At 37.4% G+C, this 27,024-nt stretch overlaps 8 protein-coding genes across 8 annotated transcripts; 4 read left to right on the forward strand and 4 right to left on the reverse strand.

Moving 5' to 3' along the window:
- Nucleotides 1-6: 6 nt before the first annotated feature.
- GCK72_005643 (uncharacterized protein) lies at nucleotides 7-1,199 on the forward strand (the record flags this gene model as incomplete). The annotated part of the gene is made up of 4 exons (XM_053725269.1): nucleotides 7-82; nucleotides 134-241; nucleotides 285-468; nucleotides 515-1,199. 4 exons carry the CDS (start codon nucleotides 7-9, stop codon nucleotides 1,197-1,199), a joined length of 1,053 nt encoding a protein of 350 aa, XP_053589463.1.
- A 252-nt stretch (nucleotides 1,200-1,451) lies between these two features.
- Nucleotides 1,452-2,842, forward strand: GCK72_005644 (uncharacterized protein; the record flags this gene model as incomplete). Its single annotated transcript, XM_003117320.1, has 6 exons — nucleotides 1,452-2,012; nucleotides 2,063-2,299; nucleotides 2,349-2,419; nucleotides 2,467-2,574; nucleotides 2,619-2,748; nucleotides 2,801-2,842. The coding sequence occupies 6 exons, from the start codon at nucleotides 1,452-1,454 to the stop codon at nucleotides 2,840-2,842; spliced, it is 1,149 nt and encodes a 382-aa protein (XP_003117368.1).
- A 190-nt stretch (nucleotides 2,843-3,032) lies between these two features.
- Nucleotides 3,033-3,604, forward strand: GCK72_005645 (uncharacterized protein; the record flags this gene model as incomplete). The annotated part of the gene is made up of 3 exons (XM_003117033.1): nucleotides 3,033-3,124; nucleotides 3,171-3,314; nucleotides 3,358-3,604. 3 exons carry the CDS (start codon nucleotides 3,033-3,035, stop codon nucleotides 3,602-3,604), a joined length of 483 nt encoding a protein of 160 aa, XP_003117081.1.
- A 246-nt stretch (nucleotides 3,605-3,850) lies between these two features.
- On the reverse strand, nucleotides 3,851-4,318 carry GCK72_005646 (uncharacterized protein; the record flags this gene model as incomplete). The annotated part of the gene is made up of 4 exons (XM_003116773.1): nucleotides 3,851-3,916; nucleotides 3,962-4,061; nucleotides 4,111-4,206; nucleotides 4,254-4,318. 4 exons carry the CDS (start codon nucleotides 4,316-4,318, stop codon nucleotides 3,851-3,853), a joined length of 327 nt encoding a protein of 108 aa, XP_003116821.1.
- A 174-nt stretch (nucleotides 4,319-4,492) lies between these two features.
- GCK72_005647 (uncharacterized protein) lies at nucleotides 4,493-6,181 on the forward strand (the record flags this gene model as incomplete). The annotated part of the gene is made up of 7 exons (XM_003116956.1): nucleotides 4,493-4,597; nucleotides 4,648-4,841; nucleotides 4,886-4,965; nucleotides 5,099-5,337; nucleotides 5,449-5,589; nucleotides 5,636-5,844; nucleotides 5,920-6,181. The coding sequence occupies 7 exons, from the start codon at nucleotides 4,493-4,495 to the stop codon at nucleotides 6,179-6,181; spliced, it is 1,230 nt and encodes a 409-aa protein (XP_003117004.1).
- Nucleotides 6,182-6,409: 228 nt separating this feature from the next.
- Nucleotides 6,410-6,969, reverse strand: GCK72_005648 (uncharacterized protein; the record flags this gene model as incomplete). The annotated part of the gene is made up of 2 exons (XM_003117215.2): nucleotides 6,410-6,847; nucleotides 6,892-6,969. The coding sequence occupies 2 exons, from the start codon at nucleotides 6,967-6,969 to the stop codon at nucleotides 6,410-6,412; spliced, it is 516 nt and encodes a 171-aa protein (XP_003117263.2).
- A 155-nt stretch (nucleotides 6,970-7,124) lies between these two features.
- On the reverse strand, nucleotides 7,125-10,507 carry GCK72_005649 (uncharacterized protein; the record flags this gene model as incomplete). The annotated part of the gene is made up of 10 exons (XM_003117082.2): nucleotides 7,125-7,240; nucleotides 7,289-7,370; nucleotides 7,422-7,515; nucleotides 8,036-8,136; nucleotides 8,569-8,698; nucleotides 9,419-9,534; nucleotides 9,579-9,659; nucleotides 9,709-9,817; nucleotides 9,860-10,269; nucleotides 10,313-10,507. 10 exons carry the CDS (start codon nucleotides 10,505-10,507, stop codon nucleotides 7,125-7,127), a joined length of 1,434 nt encoding a protein of 477 aa, XP_003117130.2.
- A 1,474-nt stretch (nucleotides 10,508-11,981) lies between these two features.
- Nucleotides 11,982-23,224, reverse strand: GCK72_005650 (uncharacterized protein; the record flags this gene model as incomplete). The annotated part of the gene is made up of 18 exons (XM_053725270.1): nucleotides 11,982-12,122; nucleotides 12,170-12,305; nucleotides 12,396-12,625; nucleotides 12,677-13,127; nucleotides 13,401-13,763; nucleotides 14,793-14,910; nucleotides 19,723-19,978; nucleotides 20,043-20,118; nucleotides 20,165-20,561; nucleotides 20,608-21,259; nucleotides 21,309-21,456; nucleotides 21,505-21,659; nucleotides 21,707-21,865; nucleotides 21,973-22,115; nucleotides 22,160-22,355; nucleotides 22,403-22,565; nucleotides 22,843-22,941; nucleotides 22,998-23,224. 18 exons carry the CDS (start codon nucleotides 23,222-23,224, stop codon nucleotides 11,982-11,984), a joined length of 4,110 nt encoding a protein of 1,369 aa, XP_053589464.1.
- Between the last annotated feature and the right edge of the window lie 3,800 nt (nucleotides 23,225-27,024).

A 27,024-nucleotide genomic window follows, 5' to 3' on the forward strand; every position in this document is an offset into this window, starting at 1 on the left:
AGGTGGATGAGAACGTACTATGCCCTACTACTGCTACTCCAATTCTTGGGTGTAAATTCTGAATTGATCAGTTTGCTAACTGGTAAGGTGTCATCCTTAACTTTGAATGATATATATCTTGACACATCCTCAGGTACTGCAATTGCTATCTCCGCCGGTGCTTTCTGGGGGCTGAGAGATCGCCTGAGATGTCACCTATACGAGTGCTGCCACGAACCAGACGTAAACTTCAATCATCATTGTAACTTCGAATTCCGCTGCTTACAAATTATTTATATTTTCAGCTCTGGATGCAGACATTGCGAATCTCTTATATGGACAGCATTTAGTGAAAGACGTTGTTGTTAATGCTATAAAAGCCCACTGGTTCAACGAGAGTCCTCGAAAGCCACTCGTTCTTTCTTTTCATGGTTATACGGGTTCTGGAAAGAACTATGTCGCTGAAATCATTGCGAATAATACGTTCAAGTAAGGAGGAGTTTTCGTAATAGTATTTATCAATTCGTTATTTCAGACAAGGATTGCGCAGCAACTTTGTTCAGCACATTGTTGCGACTAACGACTTCCCAGATAAAAGCAAAATTGAAGATTATCAGATGGAATTGCGAAATAGGATTTTAACAACTGTACAAAAGTGTCACCGATCAATTTTTATTTTCGATGAGACTGACAAACTCCCAGAGCAATTACTCGGAGCAATCAAACCGTTTCTTGATTATTACTCTTCTGTTTCCGGTGTTGATTTCCGAAGAAGCATCTTCATTCTACTAAGTAATAAGGGAGGAGGAAAAATCGCTGAAATCACACTAAAACAATATGAAAATGGATATCCACGAGAACAACTCAGATTGGAATCGTTCGAGAGAGATCTAATGAATTTTTCATTCAACGAAAAAGGTGGACTTCAGATGAGTGAACTTATCTCAAATCATCTTATTGACCACTTCATTCCATTTCTTCCTTTACAACGAGAACATGTTAAAAGCTGTGTTGGTGCATATCTTCGAAAACGCGGACGCAGTGATCTTGTATCAGATGTTGAATTCGTAGAAAGAGTACTGAATTCACTTCAATACTTCCCAGAGTCTTCAAAAGCGTTCTCCTCTTCCGGGTGTAAACGAGTAGATGCAAAAACGGATCTTGAGTTGGCGAAAATGCGACCGCCCACTTCACATTTACAGTTTGACGATGAGCTCTAGTCTGTTTTCCTTTGTTTGTCAGTTTTTATTACCTCAATATATGTTCTAATCTCAAGTTTGTACACGGTTAGCTTTATTTGTATATTATTGCATTCCTCGACGGTTTTCACATTTGCCAGTGTTTTCAGGTATTATAAAAGTTTTCAAGTTTAAAAATGTTAAGAAGTTTTGAAAGTTATTGGTTTCTACTGCCAATGTTTTTTATCTTTTTGTTTTGACCGGTTCATTCCTAATTGTCAAATGAATCTTCAGATGGCTCCAAAAAAGTCGAAGAAGTCAAAGCAAGAAGATTCGATGATAGATTTCGTTGAAGAAGAAGTTTCTGGTGATGTCGATGAAGAAGGTTTTGAGGAGGCGGAAGACATTGTTGTAGACTCTGAGGAAGATGAACCTCCAAAGAAGAAAAAGAAAGTAATCAAAAAAGAAGTCAAGCAAGAACTGGAATTAACTGATGAAAAACTTCAAGAATTGCTTGAAAAGTATGAGGCATCAAAATCAACTGCCACCAAGACAAAAGACGATTTCAAGCATTTGCCGAAAAGTCAACGTGGAAAAGCATTGAAAAGAGCCTTGCGAAAAGACAAACGAGCTCGACAGGAAGAAAGAACAAAAATCAGAGATGAGCTGGGAGAGAGTGCTCCACAGAAAGAGGTTCCAAAAACAATCGAAAGCATGAGAGAATACGATGCGACTATGGTTGACGAACAAGACGATGAAGTGGAACATGATGAAGCAAATGATGAGTTTGCCCCATATTTCAACAGAGAGACCACACCCAAAGTGATGATCACCATGACTCCTAAAGCAAAGATTGTGAGTTTATCAAGAGTAATAAAGGGGTTTGAAATCGATTTATATTTCAGACCACATTCAAATTCTGTTTTGAACTTCAAAAATGCATCCCGAATTCAGAGATGTTCACAAGAAAGAATGTTCTACTGAAAACGATTATCGAGCAAGCGAAGGAGAGAGAATTCACTGATTTGCTCGTCGTTCATGAAGACAGAAAGAAGCCAAACGGCATTATCTTCTGTCATTTGCCAGAAGGTCCTACTGCTTACTTCAAAATCAATAGTTTGACATTCACTCAAGATTTAAAGGTACGTGATCGAACATGTTTTGATATGAGTTTAAAGTTTCATTCTTCAGAAGTTTGGAGAATCCACTGCTCACTTTCCAGAAGTTATTTTGAACAATTTCAACACTCGTCTTGGACACAAGTAAGAAAACATTCAATTGAAAAACACATAATTTCATTCTTTTTCAGCATCGCCCGCATGCTCGCTTGTCTCTTCCCACATGATCCCAAGTTTACTGGACGTCGAGTTGTCACTTTCCATAATCAAAGAGATTACATCTTCTTCAGACATCACAGGTTTGTTCAGTGTTCAGTTTTTCATCAAAATGTTTTATTTTCAGATACGAGTTCAAGAAAGAAGGCACAAAAGCAGCACTCTTGGAACTGGGTCCAAGATTCACGTTGAGATTGAAGTGGTTACAAAAAGGAACTTTCGATGCCAAATGGGGAGAATTCGAATGGGTTCTCAAGGTAAAATTCAATTTTTCAAAAACAAACAGAAGCCTATCTTTCAATTTTTCAGAGACACGAAATGGAAACCAGTCGTCGTCGTTTCTTCCTCTAATTTCTACTCTAATTCTCATAATATTTTTTCGTTACTGCTGATTATTTGTTGTTGTTATGTTCGTTTTATTGAAAAAATTTATTTCAAAAATATTATTCAATACCCATATCGGTCTGATGCCGGCTGAACTTATTTTATATTTGTCTGCCTTTCATTCTGTTCCGCTCACACTTGTTTTTAGGTTCTGACCATGTTGGGAAATAAGTTTGTAGCCCAACTGGCGTTGCAGCAACTCCGCAATCGTGGTCTCATAACTTCAGCTCCACGACTCACTTCTGTCAGGTATGAGTTCTTGATCACTATGTAAACACATTCTATCAGATTCCAGACATCGATTCGCATGGGGATCTGACGCTGTTGGTCCAAACGTACCAGTTGGAGGAAAAATGGGAGCATCCGAAAATCCAGAGTTGCACACCTATGACGGGGACTACCGTGGAACAATTTCGAAGGGAGATAAACCAATTCCAGAGTGAGTTTATTACTGTCTCAAAAGTCTTATAGCAATTTTTCAGCTATTTCTATCGTACTCCAACAACTGGTCGTACGTACATCGACCGCTGTGTGACCTACTTCATCTCTGCCGTCATTTGGGCATGGTTCTCTTACCACATGTACTACCACTCTGGTCATCTTCTTGGTCATTGGTATATGCCGTACCTCACCGAATTTACTGATGAAGAGCTCGGTATTCCAAAGGATTCGGCCGACGATCCAGAATACTGGGGAAATCACAAGAAGGAGTATGGAACATACCGATAAATAGTTTTGAACAGTCATTTAGTTCATAGAATTCTTCTTGAAACGAACTGAGTTTTATTTTCTTCATCTTCCGCTTTTTGTAAGTTTCATTGTAATTGAATGAAGTGATTTCGATTATGCTACACAATATATGACTACTGCTTCACTTAACATTCATGAAACGTATTATAATTCTTGATCAACACAGTGACCAATTGTGTATCTATGAAATTGAAAAAAACCTTTTATTCCTATCAAAACGAATATTCAAACACCAAGATCTGGCACTGTGTCTCGCGGGCGGTAAAATCGGTCTTCTTGATAGGAAAGAACCTGTAACCGAAAAATTCATCAAAATACTGAAAAGAAAAAAATTACCGCTTCTTTTTTAGCGCGGAGAACGGGATCGATGTTTCCGTTTTGTTCCTGTATCCGCCACATGAAACGATTGATGGGATGATTTTCGCCTTTCCACCATCTTAATAATACAAAAATTACGAATAAATTTTTAGAGGTAATAGTTTTACCTGACTCCAATATTGTACATCGCCACATAAAGAAGAGTTGATGCAACAATTGCTGGTCCTGTCCTTCTCATTGGATATCGCAGAATTTCGTGCAATCTACAGCGTAAACTATTAAAATATAGTAAATTGAAATTAATACTCACCTTATTTTCCATTTAGCAGTACCAGTTGGATTTGAACTCATCACTACATTCTTCGAATTTTCCATTTTGTTTGCAATTCTCGAATGAAAAAGCTCAATGCTACGGTAGATATTTCTGTGCATTTGCGCGTTAAGGTGTTGACACCACCAGGCCAAAAGTTATTTTTGAGCATTGAGTGTTCGCTTCAGCTTTATCGATCTTTTCTCTGAAATTAATATTTATTTGTTTCAGAGAAACGCATGACGGAAAATTCACCGAAAGCAGAATCAACAGAATCGAAATCGGAGGACAATGTGAAATCGCCTTTAGATGAAGTGAAAGAAATCAAAAAGGAAGCCGAGTTGGTATGATTTTTCACTAAAATTTTACATTTCGTTTAGTTACATCTTTTCAGGCGCAAACTGGGTCTGCTGAAAAGAAAGACGCCGATCCAGAGTTCATCACAGTACAAGATCCGTCCGGAGAAGAACCAATAGAACTTCCAACTGTTGATGGAATTGTTCTGATGAGTACACTTCAGGCGTCTTTTCCCGGTGCTACTGGTCTGAAGTACAAAAACCCAAAAACTGGAGCTAATCGAGCAGTTCAGTAAGTTCCTAGTCTATCATTCGAAAGATTGAAAATTGGTTCAGAGTAGATCCAAGCGGTTTGAAACTGCTCGCTCCTACAGATGGATGGGAAAACAAAACATTCCACGTTATTATCGCATCTCGTAAGTTTTTTTTAATCCAAAAATTATCTGAGTCCGAGTTCTACGAGTTGAACTGTTTCTGTTGGCAAGTGAGTAGAAGACGATTAATCAGACAGTCTGTGAGAAGACGTTAGAGTGACGTAGTGTGATTCAGAGAGCGAGAGAGTCAGAGCGTTGTCATCAGCTGACGCGACGAGTGCGAAGAGACGTAAAGTGGGATCGAGTGACGATTCGGATTCGGATGACGGTCGTGACGGACGGTCCGGCAGGAAGAGAGCGGTTGAGAGAGAAAGTCAGCCAGTTGACCTCATCGTGCTCGGTGTGGACTTCAAAACTGGCGACGAGTGCTTTCAGAAATACTTCGAAGACATAGGAACTGTTGTGTTCTGTGAGGTTCGTGAGACTGAAATTGTTTGAAGAGAAATAATTGATTGCAGACAGTGTCATTCTTAACTTTGATAGTGGTGTTTCAAGAAAAAAGTAGATCTAATATACTTGATTCAGATCAAACGAAAGTCGGATGGCAGTTCAAAAGGATTCGGATTCGTCCGAATGGCATCAGTCGGTGAACAAAACAAAGTTCTTGCTATTCCACAACACATGATTGACGGTCGACGTTGTGATGTCAAGGTCCCAGATGGCAGGGTTGGTGAATCAATTCAACGGTTAAAACGAACTTCAGTATTTACAGGATAAACAAGGTAGACCATCCATTAGTCGTATCTTCGTAGGCAGACTTACGGACAAAGTTGACGAAAATCAACTACGAAAAGTATTCGGAGACGAGGCCAAAACATACGTTGAAACTGCTGTTGTGACCGATGTTTTTATTCCGAAGCCGTTCAGAGGATTTGCTTTCGTAACACTGTCAAGTGCAGAAGCTGCAGAAAGTATAGTTAGGTAATATTCGTTTATATTTTTACTGATTAAATTCTATTTGATGTCAAAACTTTTTTAACAAGCTGCTATTTACAGCAAAGGATCATTGACGGTGAACGGATTGTCTGTTGGATTGAGCATTGCTCAGCCAAGAGAAGAAAATCAACCGTTTGGTCCAGATTATGGATTGCCAGCCGGATATCGTAACAGAAGAGATCGACCAGACCGAAGACCTCAAAACGAATCACCTCTTCCTATGCCCTTTGTTCGTCAAGATTTTGGTTACCGGCCGCAGCAATCATCTCCTCTCGATCGAAGATACTGGTCTCCTGGAGACACCAGCCGTCCGCCATGGTGAACTTCTCAATAATAATCAACACTATCTAATTTATATTCTGATCATTTTGTTAGCATTGCTCCCCACTTACAAAATCAACAGCTTTTGTGATACTGTCAGAGAATGCTTTCAGTCAGTTCGTAATAAAGTATTAAATAAATCGAATGAATCAAACCGTGATAGTTTGAAATTCAAAATTCATTCCAGAGACAAGAGGGCAATTTAGGTCAGTGGTATTTTTCAGAGTAATCATATCATCTCGGATACATACTCTGAATTAATGAAGCATGGAGTTGTTCCGCGGTTCACTGCTTCTTGATCGATAGAATTCAAAACCACGGGGTCACATGCGTTTTCCATTCGTTGCATTGCAATATGTTGAGGTAAATCAAAAATGAACATTTCAGAAAGAGCATCAAGCTGATATTGAGACGGAACACGAGCCATTCGAGAATTATTTCCAATTGGTTTATGATTGAGATCATCCAACTCATAGTAACTGATTGGACCTTCAGAAGATTCTTGGATTGTTTGCGAAGAAACTGTGTTATCAGATTCGGAAATCCATTGACTTGTTACACTGTACTCTGTTTCTTTCAAACAGTCCTCCCATCCATTATCGGATTCTGCACCAGTTATGACATCATCAAAACTTGACTTTTCATTCTTCTCGATTTCTAGAAGAATCTGAATCGGCAAGAACGTTGTTTCCAGTTTTTCATTGTTCTCACCATTTTTCTTTGAATATTTTCCACAGAATCGGACATTTGACTGTTTGACTTCAAATCTGCCGATATTTCGTCTCCCATTTCGATACCAATTCTTATCAAGTAATCGCAATGAATTTATTCAAAAAGAAGAGAAATTCAATTATTTATTACAGTAATGAGTTTACGTAGTTTAAAGCATTTATTCGGTAAAAGTGTCTCCTCCAATATAAATTAGTTTTCCTTATAAAAGCATTTCAAATGGTGACTGGTAGCTCTTCTGGTTCCATTTTCACTCGATCATACGATTGACACTTTGGGGATTTTCTCAGACATAAAAACGAGTAGACAAGAGAAATAACACAGTTGAGAACTGAAAAAGATAAATGAGAGGGAAGTGTGTTCTCTCATGGGAAAATACCTTGTATTCCACAGATAATTGCAAGTTGAGTATGGAAATAGTCCTCAGTTCTCACACATTTACGGAGACAAACTTGTTCGGTCTGAAATTTGGATAAATTATGAAGAAATTGGAAGGAATGAAGGAAAATTACTTGGCTGGCATGTTGATAGACGAGATATCCAGAAGCAATTGTCATCAGAAAGGAGAAAAGAACACACATTCGAAGGCATATTGGATCGAAGTTTCTGTAATTGAAACATATTTCAGAACGGATTTCCCTCGATATTTATGGGTTTTGTTCGGTTACCGTAGAACCTCTAATAGAGGTCATCCCCCCAGTAGTGAGAGTTTAGAGCACAATATCTCAATTGGCTCGAGAGCTATCAAATGTTTTTCCACAGAAAAAATATTTTATGAATATTCAGCTATAGTTTGTCTGTTGGCGACTTTTTGATATCTCCTTTAGAAGAAAAGATAGATCGCATTAAATGGGGCACCTCTATCAGAGGTTTCACGGTATCTCATAATTTTGAATACTACATTCAATAATTGTTTCAGATCTACAGAAAGAAGTTTTTTCTCCAAATCAACGATGAGTTTGTGAAGTGAACCTCTAAACGTTACCTTTTTATTTCAAGAATCTTATATATCGTTTGTTTTGATTTTACGAATTGATTTTTGAAAACTCGATGGCTATGATTAAAACCACATGCTCCAAATTTTGAAGTCATCCTCCTCCAAATTATAGAGATTATAAGTGTATACCTCGTAGTGACACAACAAATCAATGACATCAGAATATAAATGAACGCGAAACTCATTGAAAGTTGGTCATGAGACAAGTAGTTTGATCCAACTCCAGTCATCTGAAATCACCTTTTTCTATAAATTCATTCGATCCACTTACCAGAATAAAAAATCCGCAAAGGAAATGAATGATAGAGAGGCATCTTCCAAGATTGTAGTGCATGTTTTGCATGTTTTCGGCGGTTAAAAAATCTCAAATTTCAAAAAATTTGAAATGACCTAAAAATTCAGAAAAGCCAACTTTGACACGCCTGTTGGATAAGAAAAAAGAGGGAAGTGGACTCGTTTGACATGTGTAAAATCGGGGGCAGCTGATTGATGAGAAAAGAGAGAAAAAAGAAAAAAAAGAAGAAGAGCACAAAGTTTTATTTCTGAGAAGCAGTTGAAAGAACAATTGAAAACCAGTAATGAAATGAACACTTTTGAAAGAATTATAGTGAATCGAATTAGGAATTGAAACTAGAACCAGTTGTATCAAGATCAGGAATCACCCCAGAATCATCAAGTTTACGAAGTGGAGGTTTAGACCAAGGAGCAATTTTTGGAGTTGGAGGAGATGGTGAAAGTACACGTAATATTGATGGATTTATTTGATTGAGGCATCCAACGAAAGCGGAAAAACTGAAAATATAGAGTTGTATTATAATAATAGGTTGAACTGCAAAAGATGCATCTTTTTTGTATTTTCAATAGTTTATTTTCTCATTGAAACTGGAGAATAGTAGACTGGCTGTTTTTAGGAATTCTTTCAGAGCAACTTGAGAAATAAAGGATACCTTCGAATAGTTTTTGCTAAAAACCGGATTCCTTTGAACTTTCTGAATTCCTTGGCATATTTTCTCACTTTCAGTTCCTTCTTTCTAGCTTTCTCTTCTTCCAAAAGAATAAGTTTCTTCTTTTTAAATACAGCTATCAAAACAATCAGGATGACCTCTACAAAATGAAATAAAGATATTTTCAATTTACTTATCAAAAATTCCTTGAAGAGTTATACAAGTCGTTTCCAATTGTTTCAGTTCAGAAAAGTTTTCAGAAAACAAGAAAACATAAAATGCAACTATGTTCTGCCACGTCCATGAAAAATTATAATTTTGTGGTTTTTTTGAGTTTCAGAGCTTCAGAAGATGCTAGAATAATATACATTCCCATTCGAAACTGCTTTTATATTCTTTTGATATTTTATAAATTTCTTATTCCACCGACTACAAACCAAACCTCTTATTAAAACGTCTACAAATTTCACGAGAATTCTTGAAACTCAACTAAATACTTTGGTTTTTGAACTCTATGAACCAATGAACAGGTGAAAACTAAATAATTTAATACTCGAAAAATGGTTACCAAAAGTGTCGATCGTGAGTCAAAAAGCAATCGATGATTCGTTGCTCGAGGTGTTGAATGTGCTCGGCGAGGCCATATATTTGAAAGAGCATTTTCAGCTCTTCAATGGAAATTATCTGATAATTTATGTTTTTCGATATCAGAATGGATCAAGTTTTACCTTCTTTTCAGTGGCCAACTTGAATCTTTCAATATCAATGTCTGGATTTATAGAAAGAATAAATTCAAGATCAATGAGAAGCTGAAAATTAAAAGAGTTGATTAGAAGTCAGATAAAAAGTAAAACAAACTCGAACTCTTCCTTTTTCTCTTTGTTCTTGACTTGAAGTTGGTCGACTCGGAAGATGAGAAAACACACTTCCGTTGTTATCAGAATCTAGAACTTCCGGAATGTTTGCTCTGAAAATAAATTATTTTTATTTTATTTTTCAGCAGACTTACAAGACTTCTCTCGCCTGTTTATCGTTCTGAAGAATTTCAAAAAACAATTGATAATCCATAATAAAAAGAATAACAGACGTCGTGGAAGTGGATTCAGTTTCAGATTCATTGAGTTTATCCTCATCCATAGTTGTTGCAATCAGCCAATCTAACAAGTGTTGCCACGTGTCAGATGGATGAATTATTCGAATCGAAGAGAGAACAGATGTTAGAGAAACGAATCCGCTGTTATGATGATCATGAGCTCTCGTATTCTCTAACATCTTCTCAATATCTTCCACAGATACTTGGTCAAGATCAACAGAAAGTTCTCGAAATTCAGCAAATGTTTCTGGGATTCTCAAAAACTTTCTTATTATTTCTCGACCACTATCAATGACTGTGGATGCGACAGAATCAGGACGTAGAACCTGAATTAGGAATTCTATGCAACTATTTTCGACTGAAACTCACCTCATTCTCGTCAATGTCATTCAAATTAAGCATATATGAAATATTAGTTCTTGGAATTGGATACAGTGGAGTTTGTGGTTTTTCAGCAACTGGTTCCAATGGTTTCAGAGATAAATTGCCTAGTTTTGGTAAGGGAGGAAATCCGATTGAATTGGTGGGAGGACGACTTCCGACGGATGTAACTGGACGACTCATGTCTGGAAAAAGTATGATTGGAAAAGAGGAAATTGAATAAAAGTTCATTTGGAAAACTATCTAGATCAGTTCTTCATTTGAACATATGGAAAGGGGTGAAAAGGAAAAAGCTAGTTAGTTCAAGGATTTATTTTGTGACCTAATGACTTTTTCAATATACTTACATCATCATGCTCTTGATTAAAATAGATGAATCATTCAAGTCTAATAGAAATTCCCTCAAAATCTACACACTTTTTTTGCTGAAATCAACAAACCTATCGACTCATTCTTGACCAACATACTCGGTGTTGTTTTGGGAGCAATTGGAGGAAGAGCAGCCCTTTGGATTAACTTTGGAAGTGTATTCCACACCTTGTTTTGTGCATTTAAAATTGCTTCGACAGCATCTTCTCTCGAGCTCATCCGTCATTTCTCGTCTCAATTTGATAGTGGACAAGTAGCCATTTGAGTGGGTGCGCACAGAGAGTAAAAGAGTATAATTGAGTCCGTTGAGAAACAAAAAGTGGAAAAGGCGGAGTGATAAAAACTGGGATTAGAGGCGGTAGGCGTTTTGGTTGCCCCTGACGACTCACCAGGCAGCGTGCTTTTTGCTCACGAGTTCCGACAACTAGAGGTTTCTCCGTTAGACAATGATGAAGTGACAAATTGATATTTTGTGATATTACGAGACGGAAAACATTCAACTGACTGGCACCGCATTATATTCAATTTATAATTATGGGTAGCCGAAATGTTTTTGATTTCTTGAAAATCTCGTTGTAAAATTTCTTCACCTTCTTTGTGTATGAAATTTCCTAAAAAGGAAGTGTATTAGGTGAGTCATCCACATCTCAAATCACTTCATTCTAATTTTCTAATCTTTTTTTTTTCAATCAATCAAACGGCAATAGATTGATGAAATATATTTATCACCGAAACGTATTCATGATAGCGAAAGTTGAATTTTCTTCGTTCTCCAACTTTTCATCTACATATTTCAAGTAATGAAATGCATATACTTTTATTAGTTTTGAACTTGAAATCAGTCTGAAACTGCGTCTATTATTTGTAAAAGTTCACTGTCCTTTTTGAAAAAAGTAAAATAATACACAAAGGAGTTTCCTATTCCCAATGGATTATTCCGAATGGATGCGGTTAAATTTGAGAAAATTTATTAATTATTTCAAGTATTAGATCATTAAATAAATCGCAAGTTAATCGTTCAAAATGTTACTAATTACATACAAATAAATATTCTTTTCAATATTTTGTTACCCGTCGGTAGGATCGAAGCGCGCGTTTGAAAAAATTGATAATCTCCAGAAAAATGGATAAAAAGAGTCACGGAAGAGATGGAGAGAAGGAAAGGAAATAATGAAGAAACCCGTTGAAACCAATGTAAAATGGGGGGAAAGGGGATGGGAAAGGAAGAGAATAGGCAGACTAGAAACGAGGTAAATATCCGGTGAGAAAATAAATAGAGGAATCAGAATCAGAATCCAGATTCAGCAATCAGATGACCATCTTGTACAAAACCAGCATTGTGATGAGCACCAGATGATGAAGTTGTTGGAGATGGTGATGATCCTTGAAGGACTTGAAGAACACAATAATGGATGAAAATGTATTGTTGCTGAAAATGAATTAGGTGAGTTGTTGAAATGAATAGAAATGAAATACCTCATTCTGCACCATCTGACATCTTTCATATCTCATTTCACAAACTGTTCCGAATACATCAATTGGTTCTCCGAGTGAACTTGTTTGAAGTAAACGGTCGATACTTATGAATGTACCAGAACGACCAACTCCCGCACTGGAAAATGTTATATTTTAGAAAAGTTAAAACACTGGTATTTTGCAAAGCGAATGCTCCAAATGAAAATAAACATCTTGTTTAACTCACCTGCAATGTACTATCGTTGGTGCATTATGTGGTGAATGTGGTAGATGATGTCGGAACATTCGAGAGAATTGAATTATTCCATTTGGATGTGCTGGTGCTCCGAAATCAGGCCATGCCATGTAATGCCAATGTCTGACGTATCGAGTGACTCGTCCATCTGGACCTGATTTTTCCAGTCGAATGTCTCGAATCATAAACTCATCGTACTCTTTCTCGGCGACTATTGTTACCTGGAAACGAAATGCGTCGAGTACTGTAGAAATCAGAAAGCAAAAACTCACCTCAATCTCCCCATACAAAACGGGCACATTCTCATGATCTGGCCAGTACTGATGACATTTATCTCGTCCCTTTTCCACACATTTCGTCAATGCGATTATCGCTGGACACTGTTGTTCCCATGTCATTTGCCAAAAGTGATCACGAGTTGTTGGTAATGGTCCTTGTGCAGCAATAAACTCTCGACGAGATGAGAAACCAGGAACATAGTTCGCATTGATATAATCACCTCCTTCGATATTATTTGGATTCGAGAGTTTCACACGTGAATGATCGTACGAAGGAATATTTGTGAAACGGTTTTTAGGTCGATTCACGGGCAATTCCGAGGCCGCGACCGATTGTCCCACTCCTACATTACGCATCATATCGTATTCTTCGGAAAATCTGAAGTCAGAATCTGCTGACATCAGTCGAACGTGCTCAGCAAAATCTTCGAGTCGTACGGGTCTTCTGAAATATTGAATTTGAATATTAATCTATCATGTACTAAAAATAAATGAATTCGAAAGAGCTGGGAATAATATTATTTATGTACAAATCCAGAGTTTTTCAGAGTCATTGCGACTTGCAAAGTGATTACACTTGACCTACTCCTGATTTCTTCTTGAACTAGATAGAAAGCTCGATGAAAAAAGTAAAAGAGAAACGAACACATTCACCGTAATCTAGGCCATTTGAAACTACAGTAATATCCAGTCATGAAAATTATGAAAATGAACTTACGATTTGTTAGTATTTGCTCCTCCGACCACCGTATAAAGTGGTGTCCGATGAATTGGTCCAGATGAGAGACGCTCGAGACGATGCTCGACACCAGTTCGTTCTCTAAGACTTCTCGTTCGTCGATGCCCTCCAGCATTTGCATTCGGAGCACCAAGATGTGGATTACTACCACAATCAGTCATTGTCGTCGAGGTTGAAGTCGGCGAATTGGAGCTTGTCGTTGATGGCGGTGGCGGTGTTGTCGCGTCGAGACCAAGCTTTGCAAGGCAGTCAGCGGCTCTCTCTGCCATCATCATTTTGAGTGCCTCCCACTGAGACTCTTTCTCTTTTGAGGGTCCGTTCTTGAATGCCGCCGCTGCGAGTCTGCAATTTGATCTACTAATAAAAATATGTCTGAACAAGAGGGATTAGTGTTGAAAGTGAGATATTTAGAGAAGCGAAGAAATAAAAATATCTAAACATCATATTCTTTTTACTCTCTTTTTTCTTAACTACTTCTGCTGTTTCTCGAGAAAAATAGATCGAGAATGTTGTCCTTTTTTCATGAATTTTGATGTCTATCTCTTCGTTTTTCTATGTATTTATATGCGACGCATATGCAAAACGTCCTAGTTTGATGACGTCAATTTGTATTATTTTAAAACCGAAAAGATGTCTTTGTGGCAGTAGAAATATTACATTCTGACGATGTTAAACTTTGAGAATGTAGCGAAAAGAAGGAACACCGAGTTCAGAAGCAAAAGGGAGAAAATGAATGGAAAACTGACAGTGTGCTTCTATTTTTAGGGGAATGAAACGATATGTGGGCGGTCGCGGAAGCGGAGAAGACGAAATAAAAAAGACAGAAAGAAGTATCACTTTTATCACATCGACAATATATTATTATCGTTTTTTCTGCCGGGGTGGGCTGCCGGTTGATCGAGAGACATAACTAAAGGTGCGTGGGCCGTGAGACTAGCTGACTACAGAAGCAAAAAGGAAGAGAGGAAGAAGCAACGGAATGAGTCAGAATATGAGATTTCAGTAGTAGCAATTCATAATTTAGTCATAGGTGTTCGTCAGGAAGTGTGGAATGAAATAAAAGGGACAAGTCATTGATCCAATCCATCTAAAAATAAAAATAAACCAGGAAACCACACTACCAAAAAAAGGGAAGAATATGGGAAGAGAGGCGGAGGAGGACATGAAAAACGCGCGGAGAGGCTTGTGTTTGATTTGCAAAACAGCTGAACACTCGAACACAAAAGGATGAGAAAAGAAGAGACCCGACCGGAGAGGACAGTGTCTGTCCATGAGGAAACAAACATACTACTAGTTCTTCTTTTTCAAGAAGAAGAGGAATAATGAAGAATTAGAAGACGAAGAAGAACTTCAGAATACAATAATACTCACCTTGCTTTCTTTGTACGATTCCAGAAGAATAGGAAAATTGTTCCGACAATGCCAGCGAATGCGATGACAATCAGAACTGCCACGATGGTGAGAAGAGGAATAGCAGGAGTTGCTGAGCCTGAAAATGAATCAAAATTTGAGAATGGAAGTTATTGGGCGAGAAAAAAAAATGAGGGGAGGGGTTCTAATTGGCGTCATTGCAGAGAAAAGTGAATGAATGGAAGTGACAGGACGGATCGGAGATCGAGAAAAATGAATGATGAGGTGCGTCATTGGAAGCCAGAATCCAGAAGATGTTGGAAGAAAATGAGAAAATTTCAGAATTGAAAGAGTATATTTCTCTTGATATACAAATAATTGTATGTATCTTTCTTCTTTTTTCTAACTACAAAAAATACAAAACATAGGTGACGTGGCAGCTTCAATCTTGTGAATTCGGAGAGAGAAAGAGTACGAAAAGAATCGAAAGAAATACTGGAGAGGGGGCGTGGCTTGAGGCAAACGGCTCATTTCAGAATGGATTTTGGCTACATGTTCAACTGATACAGATTAGAGAAAAAATATTGATATTCTTCCAGGAAACATTATATTTCGAGGTTAAGCATACTTGATTAAATGTTTATTGGGAAATGTCAAACATGCAAACGGTAGATTGGAATTTGGAACAAGAGATCATTGGAAGAACAAAAGATTACGGTAGATTTAGAGACAGAATGAGGAAGTCAGCTTATGGATCCCATGTATCAAAGTATCAAAAGTATCAAGAAGATGGATTTTAAATCTCAAGTAGAATCTAGTTTTCTTATTACTTTTACTGAAAGATTCAGTGAAAGCTCTCTACACATTTTCCCGTTCCGAGTTTTGAAAAATCCTATAGGAAAGTTTAATTTTTCGTACTTGATTCACCGTACTTCAAGGAGAAAAGATCAGGATAAGTAAAGTAATAAACGTTCTAGATAAAATATAAAGTGCAAACGTTTTAAGACTTGAGAATACATACTCAGTCGGCTGGCAGTTTCATTGGAAATCTCAAATGCATAATCTCTTAATTCTTAGTAAATCCGAATGCAACTAATTGAAATTCGCGAAAAATTCAAAGAAATTCGAAATGACATTTCTTGTGAGCCCTTCGAATGGACGCCAGAATAATTCGTTTGGGCAGGTTTGATAGGCAATTAGTGAAGATTATAATAGAAAGAGCCAGGAACTTTTATTGATAGAGATGGTACATTCTATAAATGACCTGGCCGGTCTATGATTGTGTTCTTATCAATAAATGTATTGGTAAAGTAAGAAATTGCAGATCGAGATAACATGGGTTCTGTAAACAAAAAACCAATTTTTGAAGTTTTATATTTCAGATTAAAAACATTTTTGAATTGACAAAATTACAGGGTTGAAAGACATAATCTTGTTGACACTATACCTATTCTTTAAATTCTTACGCAAAAAGTGACGTGAAATGAAACAAAAGATTTCTAGACGAATCTGTGTGTTTTGAGCTTTTTTGTCACCTTTGCACTGCGATGACAATGTGTGAAAAAAGGAAGAAATAGAAGAAGAAGACACGGAAAAATCGGAGCACGCATATGCAAAAACGGAGGGGAAAGGAAGGAGAAAAAGAAGAAAAGTACTGAAGACAACCCAGAAAATGGCAGCATTTTCTGATGTTCATTGAGCAAAAAGAAGAAGAAGCATAAGGTGTGCGTGGGTGAAACGAAGAAGAAGAAGAAGTGTGGAAGAAGACGATGCGCTCCTCTTCTTCTTTTTTCTAACGCCGCCGCGCCCCTGTGTGCTCTTCTCATAACTCAAAAAGGAGAAGAAGATGTAGAAAAAGGAAAAAAGAAGGCAACGGTGATGATGAGAGAAAGAAGAAAAGAATGAGTAAAAAAAGAAGAAGCCGGTGAGCCGGGTAATCATTTTAAAGGGGAAATTCAAATCAGATGAAAGTGGAAAAAGAAGATGTTGGGGGTGGATGAGAGATTTAATTATAAACTTTCTCCTATTTTTCCTCTCAACTCCTTCACATCTTTTTCTATTGTGTTTCAAGATTGAAAGCTTGTTTGAAGGGGTTTTTAGACAACAAACACATTGAGCCTTTATGAGAAAAGTAATGGGGAACAAAAAGAAGACGTCGCGACCCCCCGACGACTACAGGAAGAGACACAATTCTCGGAGCCTTCGGAGGGGATTGTGGGGGCGGTTCTAGTACCTCTTCTCCTTTTTCTTTTAAGCAGTTCTCTTCTTTTCCAAGTCTACAGACATTCCGAAAATGAAGATAAAAACCTCTGATGGAGGGATGTTCAATTTCCCCATTCACAAGGAATTTCTCAAAAAGAAATGCATGGTGTCTCATTTCTTCAGAATAAAGAGAGACTCATATTTATTCATAACTTTGGCTCTTTTTCTGGCTGTTTGTGTGCTCATCACGGACGACTCCAAGAGAGAAGAGACCCTACGGATTAGTCGTTTATCCGTCAACGAAGAAGAATAAATGAGAGGATGAAGGCGACGTAGTGAGAGCAAAAATTACACTTCTTTATCCAGAAAGTTGACAGAAAAAAGATTATTTTGCAGCGAACAATAGGTTCCGATGGATTATCAAATCATTTTCGTTTTCTTTTGTCAGGTCTTTTTTCTTCTTTCCTTCTTTCCTGCCTTTTCATCAAAAAAGTGTAGGCGTGATCGAAAAAGGCTCTTTTGTGTTGGAAATTGACAGAGATGAATTGCATCGAATCGGTTGGAAATTGGAAAAACGGGGACGTTTTTATTATTTGAGACTACAAAAAGTAATGGTGCAAGTATGAATCGAGAAATCTTGTGCTGAAAATTAGCTTCGTGTGTGATCCAAAAACCTAAACTACGGTATAATTATAAAAATTAAAAACTCAGAATGAGCAAAATGCCTCTGTATAACTTTCAGTCTTCCTCTTAAAAGGAAAACGGTTTTCCAAAAACCTATTCGAACAAAATCAAATTTTTGGAAAAAGAAATACGGAAAAGAGTGAAAATGGAAATGGAATAGAACGCCTTTCAGTGATTTATTACCGTGTTGTCTGCCGGACGAGTGAAATATGAAAAGTGGTAATAAAAAGGCGAGAAAAGAAAAAAAAATGAAGAAGGAAAAGAGAAAAAGAAAGGAATAGAAGAAATAGTGGGCCAATAAACAACTAATAGCAAATTGCCACCGGATAAATAGAGATAGAAATGAAAAAAGAAACGAACGGGGGGCGGAAAAAAGAAATGGAAAAGGGTGTTCGCCCCGAAAAAAACGGCTGTTGCTGGTGGCTCCACACGGCTGTGCTCACTTTTTCTCCTCCTGCTTCTACTCGTCTCCTCTCTGTTTCTTCAATGAAGCACACGGGGGCTCACGTCGCTATGTGTGCACATATCATATATTCACGTGGGCGGCGCCCCGGGGGGCAAAAGCAAAGTTCGGTGTGAGGCTTGTGTGGCACAGAGAGAGAGAGATGGAGAGAGAGTGAGGAGCTGTGTATTTGTTGGAGCGTTTTGGGGAAAGGAGATGGACAGACAGGACTCACGCACCCCCCAAACCGTTTTTACTTTATAAACATATCGGAAATGTTAATCTATAGAGAGGGGAAAGAGTAGCGAACGTGGTAGTTAAGACTCTTTTCTCTCGACCAAAGATTATTTGATAACGGAGATTTCGACGTCTTCTGATATTTCTGATATTTCTGAGAATGCATTCTTGATGCTATCGAAATATAATCTAATATTCAGAATCAGAATACAATCACCTTCTGATCTATTCTGCAAAAACAAATATGTACTTATCAACTACAAGAATTCGGGTTATCAGTAAAGAGTGATTCATAATTTATGATTGCCTTTAAAGTGTCTAGAAAGGGAGTATCCAGAGAAAAGAATTTAGAAAGTGTAAGATCCGAGATGACTGTTAAGTTTTGATTTCAAATATGGAAAAGTTAAAAGTAATGAGATCCGGTCTGAGTAACAAAGTCATTGATACTTGGGAACCTTCATGTGATTCTTTTTGAAGCAAGTAGATCCATATGCATACTTTTGGAAATTCGATTTTTTTTTCAAAATATGTTGATTTGATTCAAAAAGTTTTTGAAAATAAAACAAAAATCTTTTGACGATCTCGACTTGACTTTTTAATTTGAAAATGAAAGATTCTTCAAATTCTTGACGTTTTCACAACTGTTTCAGAAACTTACTAGTCTGTCAGAGTCTATCTCAATAACTAAAATTTGAAGAAGTTATGAATTTATATTTATTCTATCAAAGGGTACAGTACTTTTTAAAAATCCTTCTTTTGGCAATTCCGGAACGTCATTGTTTTTTTTTCACTAGCGTCTTCCTGATTAATTTCCAAAATTTCAGTTTTGTTTGCTTTAAAAACACCTAAAATTATTCTCTGAACTTTACAGACTCTAGTCATCATCCTCTTCGAAAGCAGCTTTTTACGTAGCAGATATTCTGTTCTAATCCGAAATCAAAGACGAACATCTCACCTCAGTTTAATATCAATTCAATCGGATCATTGCCTCGTTGTCATCAGCTGACAAACCGGAAATGATTGGGATGGGAGGGATCATTTCAATGAAGAAAAATAAAAAAACAGAGAGAGCAAAAGAGAAGGGAAACTGGATCTAGAAATGTTTGTTGCACCGTGAATGAAATGAAATGGAATGTGTACCCAGTTGGAGGGACCTTCTTTCTTCCTCCTTTTTTCAAAAAAGGCTCGGGTTTCAGGTTATCAAGAGCAGGAGTCAAAACGAATTGTGGGCGTCAAAATGGAGTGAGAGAGAGGACACTTTCCCTGGGGGAGAAGAAGGCGGGGGAGTGAAGAAGAGAAGGAATGATGATGATTCTTGTGACTGATAACAAAAGAGAAAAGAACTTTTCTTCTGCAGAAATAAAAAGAAGAAAATAGATAACTCACCGGTGGTCATTACTTGACTGGGTGGTGAATCTGTGAACAGCGTCGGAGAAGTGAAGAGACGAATTCTGACACGATATTTCGATGCGGATCGAAGTGGTCCATTACAGATACGATCTGCTCGGGCTTCTCTACATGTTTCGTCTTCTCCTATCTCTTCGAAAATCGAAACATCTGCGTCTTGTTTCACTTTTTGAATATCTTGAAGTTTTGCCACGTATGACGGCCAAACGTCCAATCTCTGGACTTGTTGCCATGTCTGAAAATCAGAAAAGTACGTCATGTAACTCAATTTTTTTCATAATTCAAGTATAAATGCTTACATAAGTTCCGTTGTCAGTTTCAAGCCATCTATTTATAGATTCGTCAGCTGTCGTTTCAGAAACAATTATTGCGAATCTGAAATTATGTTTCAATGGTTTCAAGGTCGTTTGGCTGGACTCACTGTTTGATTTCTCCGTTTCTATTATCGAAAATAGTTGTTGGGAATCTGACAATCATACTATGACTTCCAATACTTTCTTTCATGATAACAGGAGCTGCAATTGGTTTTGGAGGTGCCATTAAAGGCATGGAAACACTTGGAATAACTGGAGATGTCTCTCCGAATCCAGCTTCTGTAACTGCCCGAACACTGAAGTTGTACGTGTGTCCTCCGAATAATTCATCAATAACCACTTGTACAGTATGATCTGATCGATTTGATGATACTCCCACATCAATAGTTCTTGTTTCATCTGATCCAACTTTAGTGACATTCACATTGTAATGAGTCAGAATTCCATTTGGAAGAGCTGGTGGAAGCCAAGTTAGCATTACGGAGTAGGAGTTGAGAGGTTCAACTGAAAATGAAAATTAACAAGTGGAACATGAAAATCTTTCTCAAACCTTTCAAATTCTGCACAGCCGCCGGTTTATCCTGTCTCGTTGAGAATGATAATTGTCTCATTGTCCTCGTTGCAGCTGGACATTGAGGTGTCTCATGTCCACCACCTCCACAAATAATTTGAGTGTTTACAGTATATTTATGGAAAGGTCTCAATCCATCCAAATTCAGAAGAGGTGCAAATGATGAAGAGAGTTGCATTCTCTTATCAAATACACTTTTTCCATTCATATCTCTCACTACAATATGCATTTGACAATTCGAAATTGAAGTAGAATCGTGATGAGTCGCAAAAACAATTCGAAGAGTGGCAGATGATCGAGTAACACTTTCTAATGATACATTTACAGCTGGACTTGACATTCGAATTGTTTCATTATGACGTGTTTCTGATATGATTCCTGTCTTCGTCACTGTGAACAGTTGTACTCGATAACATGCTCCTTTGACCAGATTCTTCGCAAAAACGGGATCCAAATTCTTCGGAGAAGTCTCAAATTTCAAAGTCTTATCAGTCTCATCATTGTTTCCAATTGGTGTTATTCTCATATTCAAAAGACTGTCTGCTCCGACGACTTTGTTCCAGATATCTTTGACTCGTGACATGAATACTTCACTTTTTGGCCAAATCAATTCAATTCCACCATTTGATTCCTGAAATTATTTCATTGTTTGCAGCATTGCGAAATTGTAAAATTGTTACCTGAAGAGTCAATCCAAAAGCATTAAAGTCGAAAGCTGGCGTCAGTACAATACTTTTCTGAAGTTTCTGACTTGTGGACTCATCTGACATTGAGGAAATCGAGAAATCAAAACGTTCTCCTGGAGACAATGCAAAATTGAACCAACATCTGAAATTTATAGTAAAAAATGTAAAACTCAAAGAATGGAAAACAAACATTCTGTGTCCAGATTTTGTCTGTTCAATATTCGCATAATTGATTGATCTTTCCACTTCATCTCCAGCTACAGTAATCTGACATTTGTCTATTTTTGAGGATGTTGGAAGTTCCGCGAGCATCTTATATTTTCCACGTTTTAAATCAGCACGAACCTTAAATTGACAAATTGAAAATTTTCTCCTTTTTAAAATAAACTCACTCTAAAATCAATTGGTGGAAGAGGTCTTAATTGAAACTTCGTGACCAATGGCTCAGATACTTGTCCTCCTTTCTGAACAGTTGCCACAATCTGATATGCTTCTCCTTGCAGCATCGAATCACAAATGGAAATCGACGACTCCGTGGATGGAATTGTCATCTGAAATGGGAAGGAATGAAGAATAGAAAAGGTAAATATAAATAGAATGTGTGAAGACCAAAAGAAAAACCGCCCACAAATGAACAAACAAAATCAAAAAAACAAACATTTGTAGAATTGGACGGATTCGATTGAAGTGCATATTGAATCGTATAAAAGTCTGCTCCACCGAATTCGTCCGTTTGCCACGTCACTTCTACACAAGACCCAGAATTTTGATTGATATTCACTGTTTTGATTGGAGATGGTTCTGAATTTAATTCGACTGATTGTTTCGAATTTCTCTTTTCTTACTCGTTGTCAAAGTAGAAATCCATGGTCGACTGCTCATTCCATCTTTATGAGCAATCACACGAACTGAATAATCGAATCCTGAATTCAGATTTCCAAGATAAAATTCCAAGTTCTTCTGTTCTGGAATATCCAAAATCTGGAGAACCGGAAACTTCTTATCTGGGTTTATCTGACGATATTCAATCGAAAATGAGTCCTGTAAACGGAAGATTTGAGATTTGGTGATTGAGTGATTTGACCTACTTGTAAATAGGAGTCATTTTTAATTGTTCTCATTGTGATGTTGTGTTCAGCCACTTGAATATCAGAATCAGTTGATCGAAAATCGGGAGCACGAGGATCCATTACGACTGATTCTTCTTTTATCAAAGATGTTGATGCATCTTTTTGTCCGTGAATTGCAATTCTGAAAACAGCTCTATGGGAATAATAACAACAATATATTTATTTATTTATTCTCACGAGTAACCTCTTCATCTAACTAGCAGACCCTGAGGAATCAGATTATGCTACCAAAATCAGCACAACTCTACTCTACGGAGTGATCTATTTCAAACTGAAGAGTTAAAATTCTATTGAAATTGAAAATGTTTCCGGTTAAAAAAACTTGATCAAATTTCTATTGCTATAATAAATTTTCATATTTTTTGAAGGAAATTTATTTCAAGTAACCAAAAACTCACGAATATCGATGTCCAGGTCGAAGAGCATGTATCCTGATGTTGAATGGAGAATCATCAGAAGAAACGAATGTTTTGTTTGAGTCTCTTATATCATCCGAACTGAAAAACATGTTTTTTCATTAACCCAGAATAATAAAAAGAATAAAATCACTAACATATTCTCAGTAACATCTTGAATCTTGGCGGCAAAACTTTGATACAATGGGTGTCTTCGTGGTAATGAAACAAGAATTTGCGACCAAGGAGACAATGAATCCTTCTTGATGGCAAACAACTCGTGCTGCTCAGCCGACGTCGTCAAGGAATCTGATTGACACGTGGATAAATGCAGCACGAGAAGAAGCCATATGAGATAATGTAAACCGTACTTCCAGCGTATCATTTCATGATCTGCAAATATGAAAATTAATTTATTGCGAAGATGAGAAGAATTGGATAGAAATTGAAAACAGAGATGAAGCAATCGGAAAGAAGGTCAAAATGACAAGAAAAGGTGAACACGAAGAGACGGAAAAAGAGAGGGAAAGTGATCGAATTGGTCATCGGAAAGAAGATGAAGATGAAGTCTTTATCACTGTATTTCTCAGCTTCTTTCAATTAGTAAACGGGTCAAAATTAACTGTTCTCGAGTATTCTGTTTTGAAAAAAGAAGAAGAGCGGACAGGTACTTTATACCGAATAGGAGAGATGTCAAGTGGGCTTTTTACTGTGAACAAAAGAAAAGCTGGAAGAAGAAAAAAAGAGAAGTCTAGTTGGGTAGAACTGGTAGTCAGTTGGGAAGAGAAATAACAATCAACACATGAGAAAAAGAGAAGGATGAATGAATGAGTTGGGAGGACAATTGGGTGGAAAGGGGAGAAGAAAAAATATAGAGGAGTAATAGTGATAGTTCTCAAACAAATTACAATTATTTGAGAATCTAACATTGGAAAATCAGAATATTGGAGAATAAAGAAGTTTTCGGATGTGATTGAAATTCCATGAAAGAAGCTGCTGGAACACTATTTTGTGGCTTTTAATGATTTCATTGTGCTAGTCTTAATTCTAGAAAAAGAGTATTCTGACACGCAAACACATTTATGAAAACATAGAAGAATGACTTGGAACTCATCAGAATTAGGAATGAACCAACCAGAAAACAAGACGATCTGAGCATTTCCAAAAAAAACGCTGACTGAAACTCTCAAAAAGTGAAATTTTCTGATTGGCCTGAAGCTATATACCTGCTTCCTCTTCAAATAGTTACTGTCACCAAACAACATTCAATAGAGTACTCCCCCAAAGAACTGGAAGACACTATTCTACAAATGTAACATTTTGAACTTGAAAGTACCATTTCCTCAAAAAGAGATGAATCATCAAAAACAGATAGGAATAGAAAGAAGAACCGAAATCATCCGGAAAAGGGATAGAGATGAAGTAAAAAGGACAATAGAAGAGATCAAATCGTTTTGTGTGGGTGTCCCTTCTGGTTGTTCTTCACACAAAACTGCGGTTTTTGTGTGGAAAAAACGGATTGGTGTCTCCTGCCGAGTGGCGGGAAAGCCAGAAGAAGACAGTGCGAGAGACGAGTGTCAAGGACGTCAAAGAGACGCAGAAGTGAGGAAGATGATGCGCCCAACCATATAGTCAAGTATTCCTTGTCGCCAAGAAGTGAAGAATGAAAAAGGGATGCTGCCATTCATCCACTTCAAGGTGACAATAAGACGGTTTGTGGCACGTGAGGAAATGAGTCGAGTAGTCATTTGACATCTTCTGAAGTTCATTTCAACCATTCAAGCCGAAATGACCATTTCTGTTGACCTAGTACCGTTATAACGAGGTAACGATTCAGAAGAAAGAGAGGGAAAAGAGGTTGGCTACGAGTGACGATCCGCTGAAGCGCAAATTAACATTTTCTCAAGGCAACTAGTTGGTGGGAAAAGGTTTTCTAGTTGGATTATTACTTTTCATTTGACACCAAATCAATTAGGTCACAAGCTGTATGTTCTAGAAGGCAAAGAGAGTCGGTCAACCTGAAAGAGGCCGTAATGAAAAGATCCCGGATAAAAACTGGTCTGTAGCTCGCAACATCTCTCGGTTAAGCTGTGAGATGCAGAACAGTTCGAGTCCGGGACTATTCTGATTCTGAGTGCCTTGTTTTAGTTAGAAATTGAGAGAAGAAACAAAAAATTTGGAATAAAAAGGCGCTGAGATCTGCTGGAAGAAAGTGAAGTCGTACCGAAATGTGAGACTTTTCGACCTCGAATGGTTTCACAACTTTCTCCTTCACAAAGATAGTTGAAGTTTAATTATGATCCATATTATGTGTCTAGAATCTGGGTGGAGACGGACCTCGCCCCTCTCGTGAGAATCATCTTTTTTGTAAAGTAATATGATCGAAAATGAAACAAGACGCTTTCGATCAGGCTCGCCCGGAAGAGAGAAATGAAGAGATGACCGAAAGAAATGGGTGAAGATTTACGAGCATCTTGCGGGTCGTCTTCCTGATTGTTTATAATAATAGGGGACAACCGAACGCATAAACACAATGACTGAATAGTTTATATTTTCTTTTCTCAAGGCAAATACCACCAGTAGAAGAAGAAGAAAAGACCTCATGGATTAGTATGGAACAGAAGAATATTATTAGGAGAGATTTGAAATGTTTATGTTTTGTAGGGTATACGGTAATTGATACTGACGTGTTGGAAATTAGGGGAAATTGGTATAGATCAGAAGCCGAAACAGGTTGGAAATGAAAGGATCTGGAATGAAGATAGAAAGAGTGGGTGGCAGTGGAAAAGAGGTCGGAGAAGAGGAATAAGGAGCGACACGGTAAGCAGCGATTAGTCAGTAAGTGAAATGGAGACACAACGATTTCTAGCGGAGAATAGAGAGGGAAAAAGGTAATTTGAAGCAGTCAGATGGATACTATATTGAGTTCCAAAGTAAAAAAAAAGACGAGGGATGAGAAAGGAATAGAGAACAAAAGTGGTTGAATGATATGAGAAAAAGTGATTGAACAAATAGAGAAACTGACCAAAAGGATGCTCTCTCACTCTCTGAGAAGTGCACTTGGAAACGAATCGTTCCTGGTTTTATTCGACTTTTAGTGAGGTTTGAAATGGAGAATTCGATCAGAATAGAACGTTTTTGGAAGGACAAACTTTGAAACCTCAATTTTCAGATATTGAGTTCCACTAAAAAATGATTAGTTAATATGTAAAAATTTCATCAATAACGGCAAATAGAATAATACAATGTTTTTGTTAAACAATCACCAAGTTCGGATCACTCCAGAGAAGTATGTTTGACGTCGACCAACTTTTTAAAATTTTCGAACCAATGTGTTAATTCAGGGTAACTCCAAGAGCTGTACACATATTTCTAACATCTACATTTCGTACGTTTGGTGGAAATCTACTATATATTAAAAATGTGAGTCAGGCACAAGTTTTGAGCATTTTCAGCTGTATAGTGCAATACTGTCTCATACATTTCTGGCTATTTCGGCTTTCCCCCGAGCTAACAAAAAGCACTTTAAGAATCAGAAAATCAAAAAATGTATACTGAAAAGAAGTTTAAGTAAACAAAAAAGCGGAGATAAATATAAAGGTTTGAAAAAAACCGAGAAAAGTTGACAGATGATTCGATGGAATCCGGACTGATGGTCAAATGATTTAGAACCAGATCTGGAAGATATTCGAAGAATTGGGTAATGTAAAAAGTTTTGAGGTGATGACGAGTATGTTCTTCTTCTTCTTTTTGTTCTTATTGTGTCTGTTCTGTGGCTTCGGGTGGGTGGTCGGGGCTCGTAAAGTGTTTGTGAGAAATGTCTAACACCTCTACGTCTTACACACTATTCCGATGTCCACTATATTCAAATAGAACAGACACATATAAATATACACATTTCGGTACGAACGGGAAAAGAGAAAAGAGCAACTTGATTGGAAAATGATTAGGAAAAGTTCAAATAGAGGCATGGACATGGAATGGAAGGAGAGAGAAACAATAGGGATTACGTTTTGCCTTCTTTTTCTTCTTCTTCTCCGGTGGGTCACAACCTAATCAGGAGAAGAGAAAGGAATGATTGAAGGACTGGATTCGGGGGCAAGCATTGTTTCATTTCCAAAATGACCTAATTGTAAGGTGTTCGTTTTGGGTGGAATAAGAAGTGAAAGGGGAGAAAAAGAAAGA

The sequence above is a fragment of the Caenorhabditis remanei genome, chromosome II, assembly GCF_010183535.1.
Source record: "Caenorhabditis remanei strain PX506 chromosome II, whole genome shotgun sequence".
NCBI lineage: Eukaryota > Metazoa > Nematoda > Chromadorea > Rhabditida > Rhabditidae > Caenorhabditis > Caenorhabditis remanei.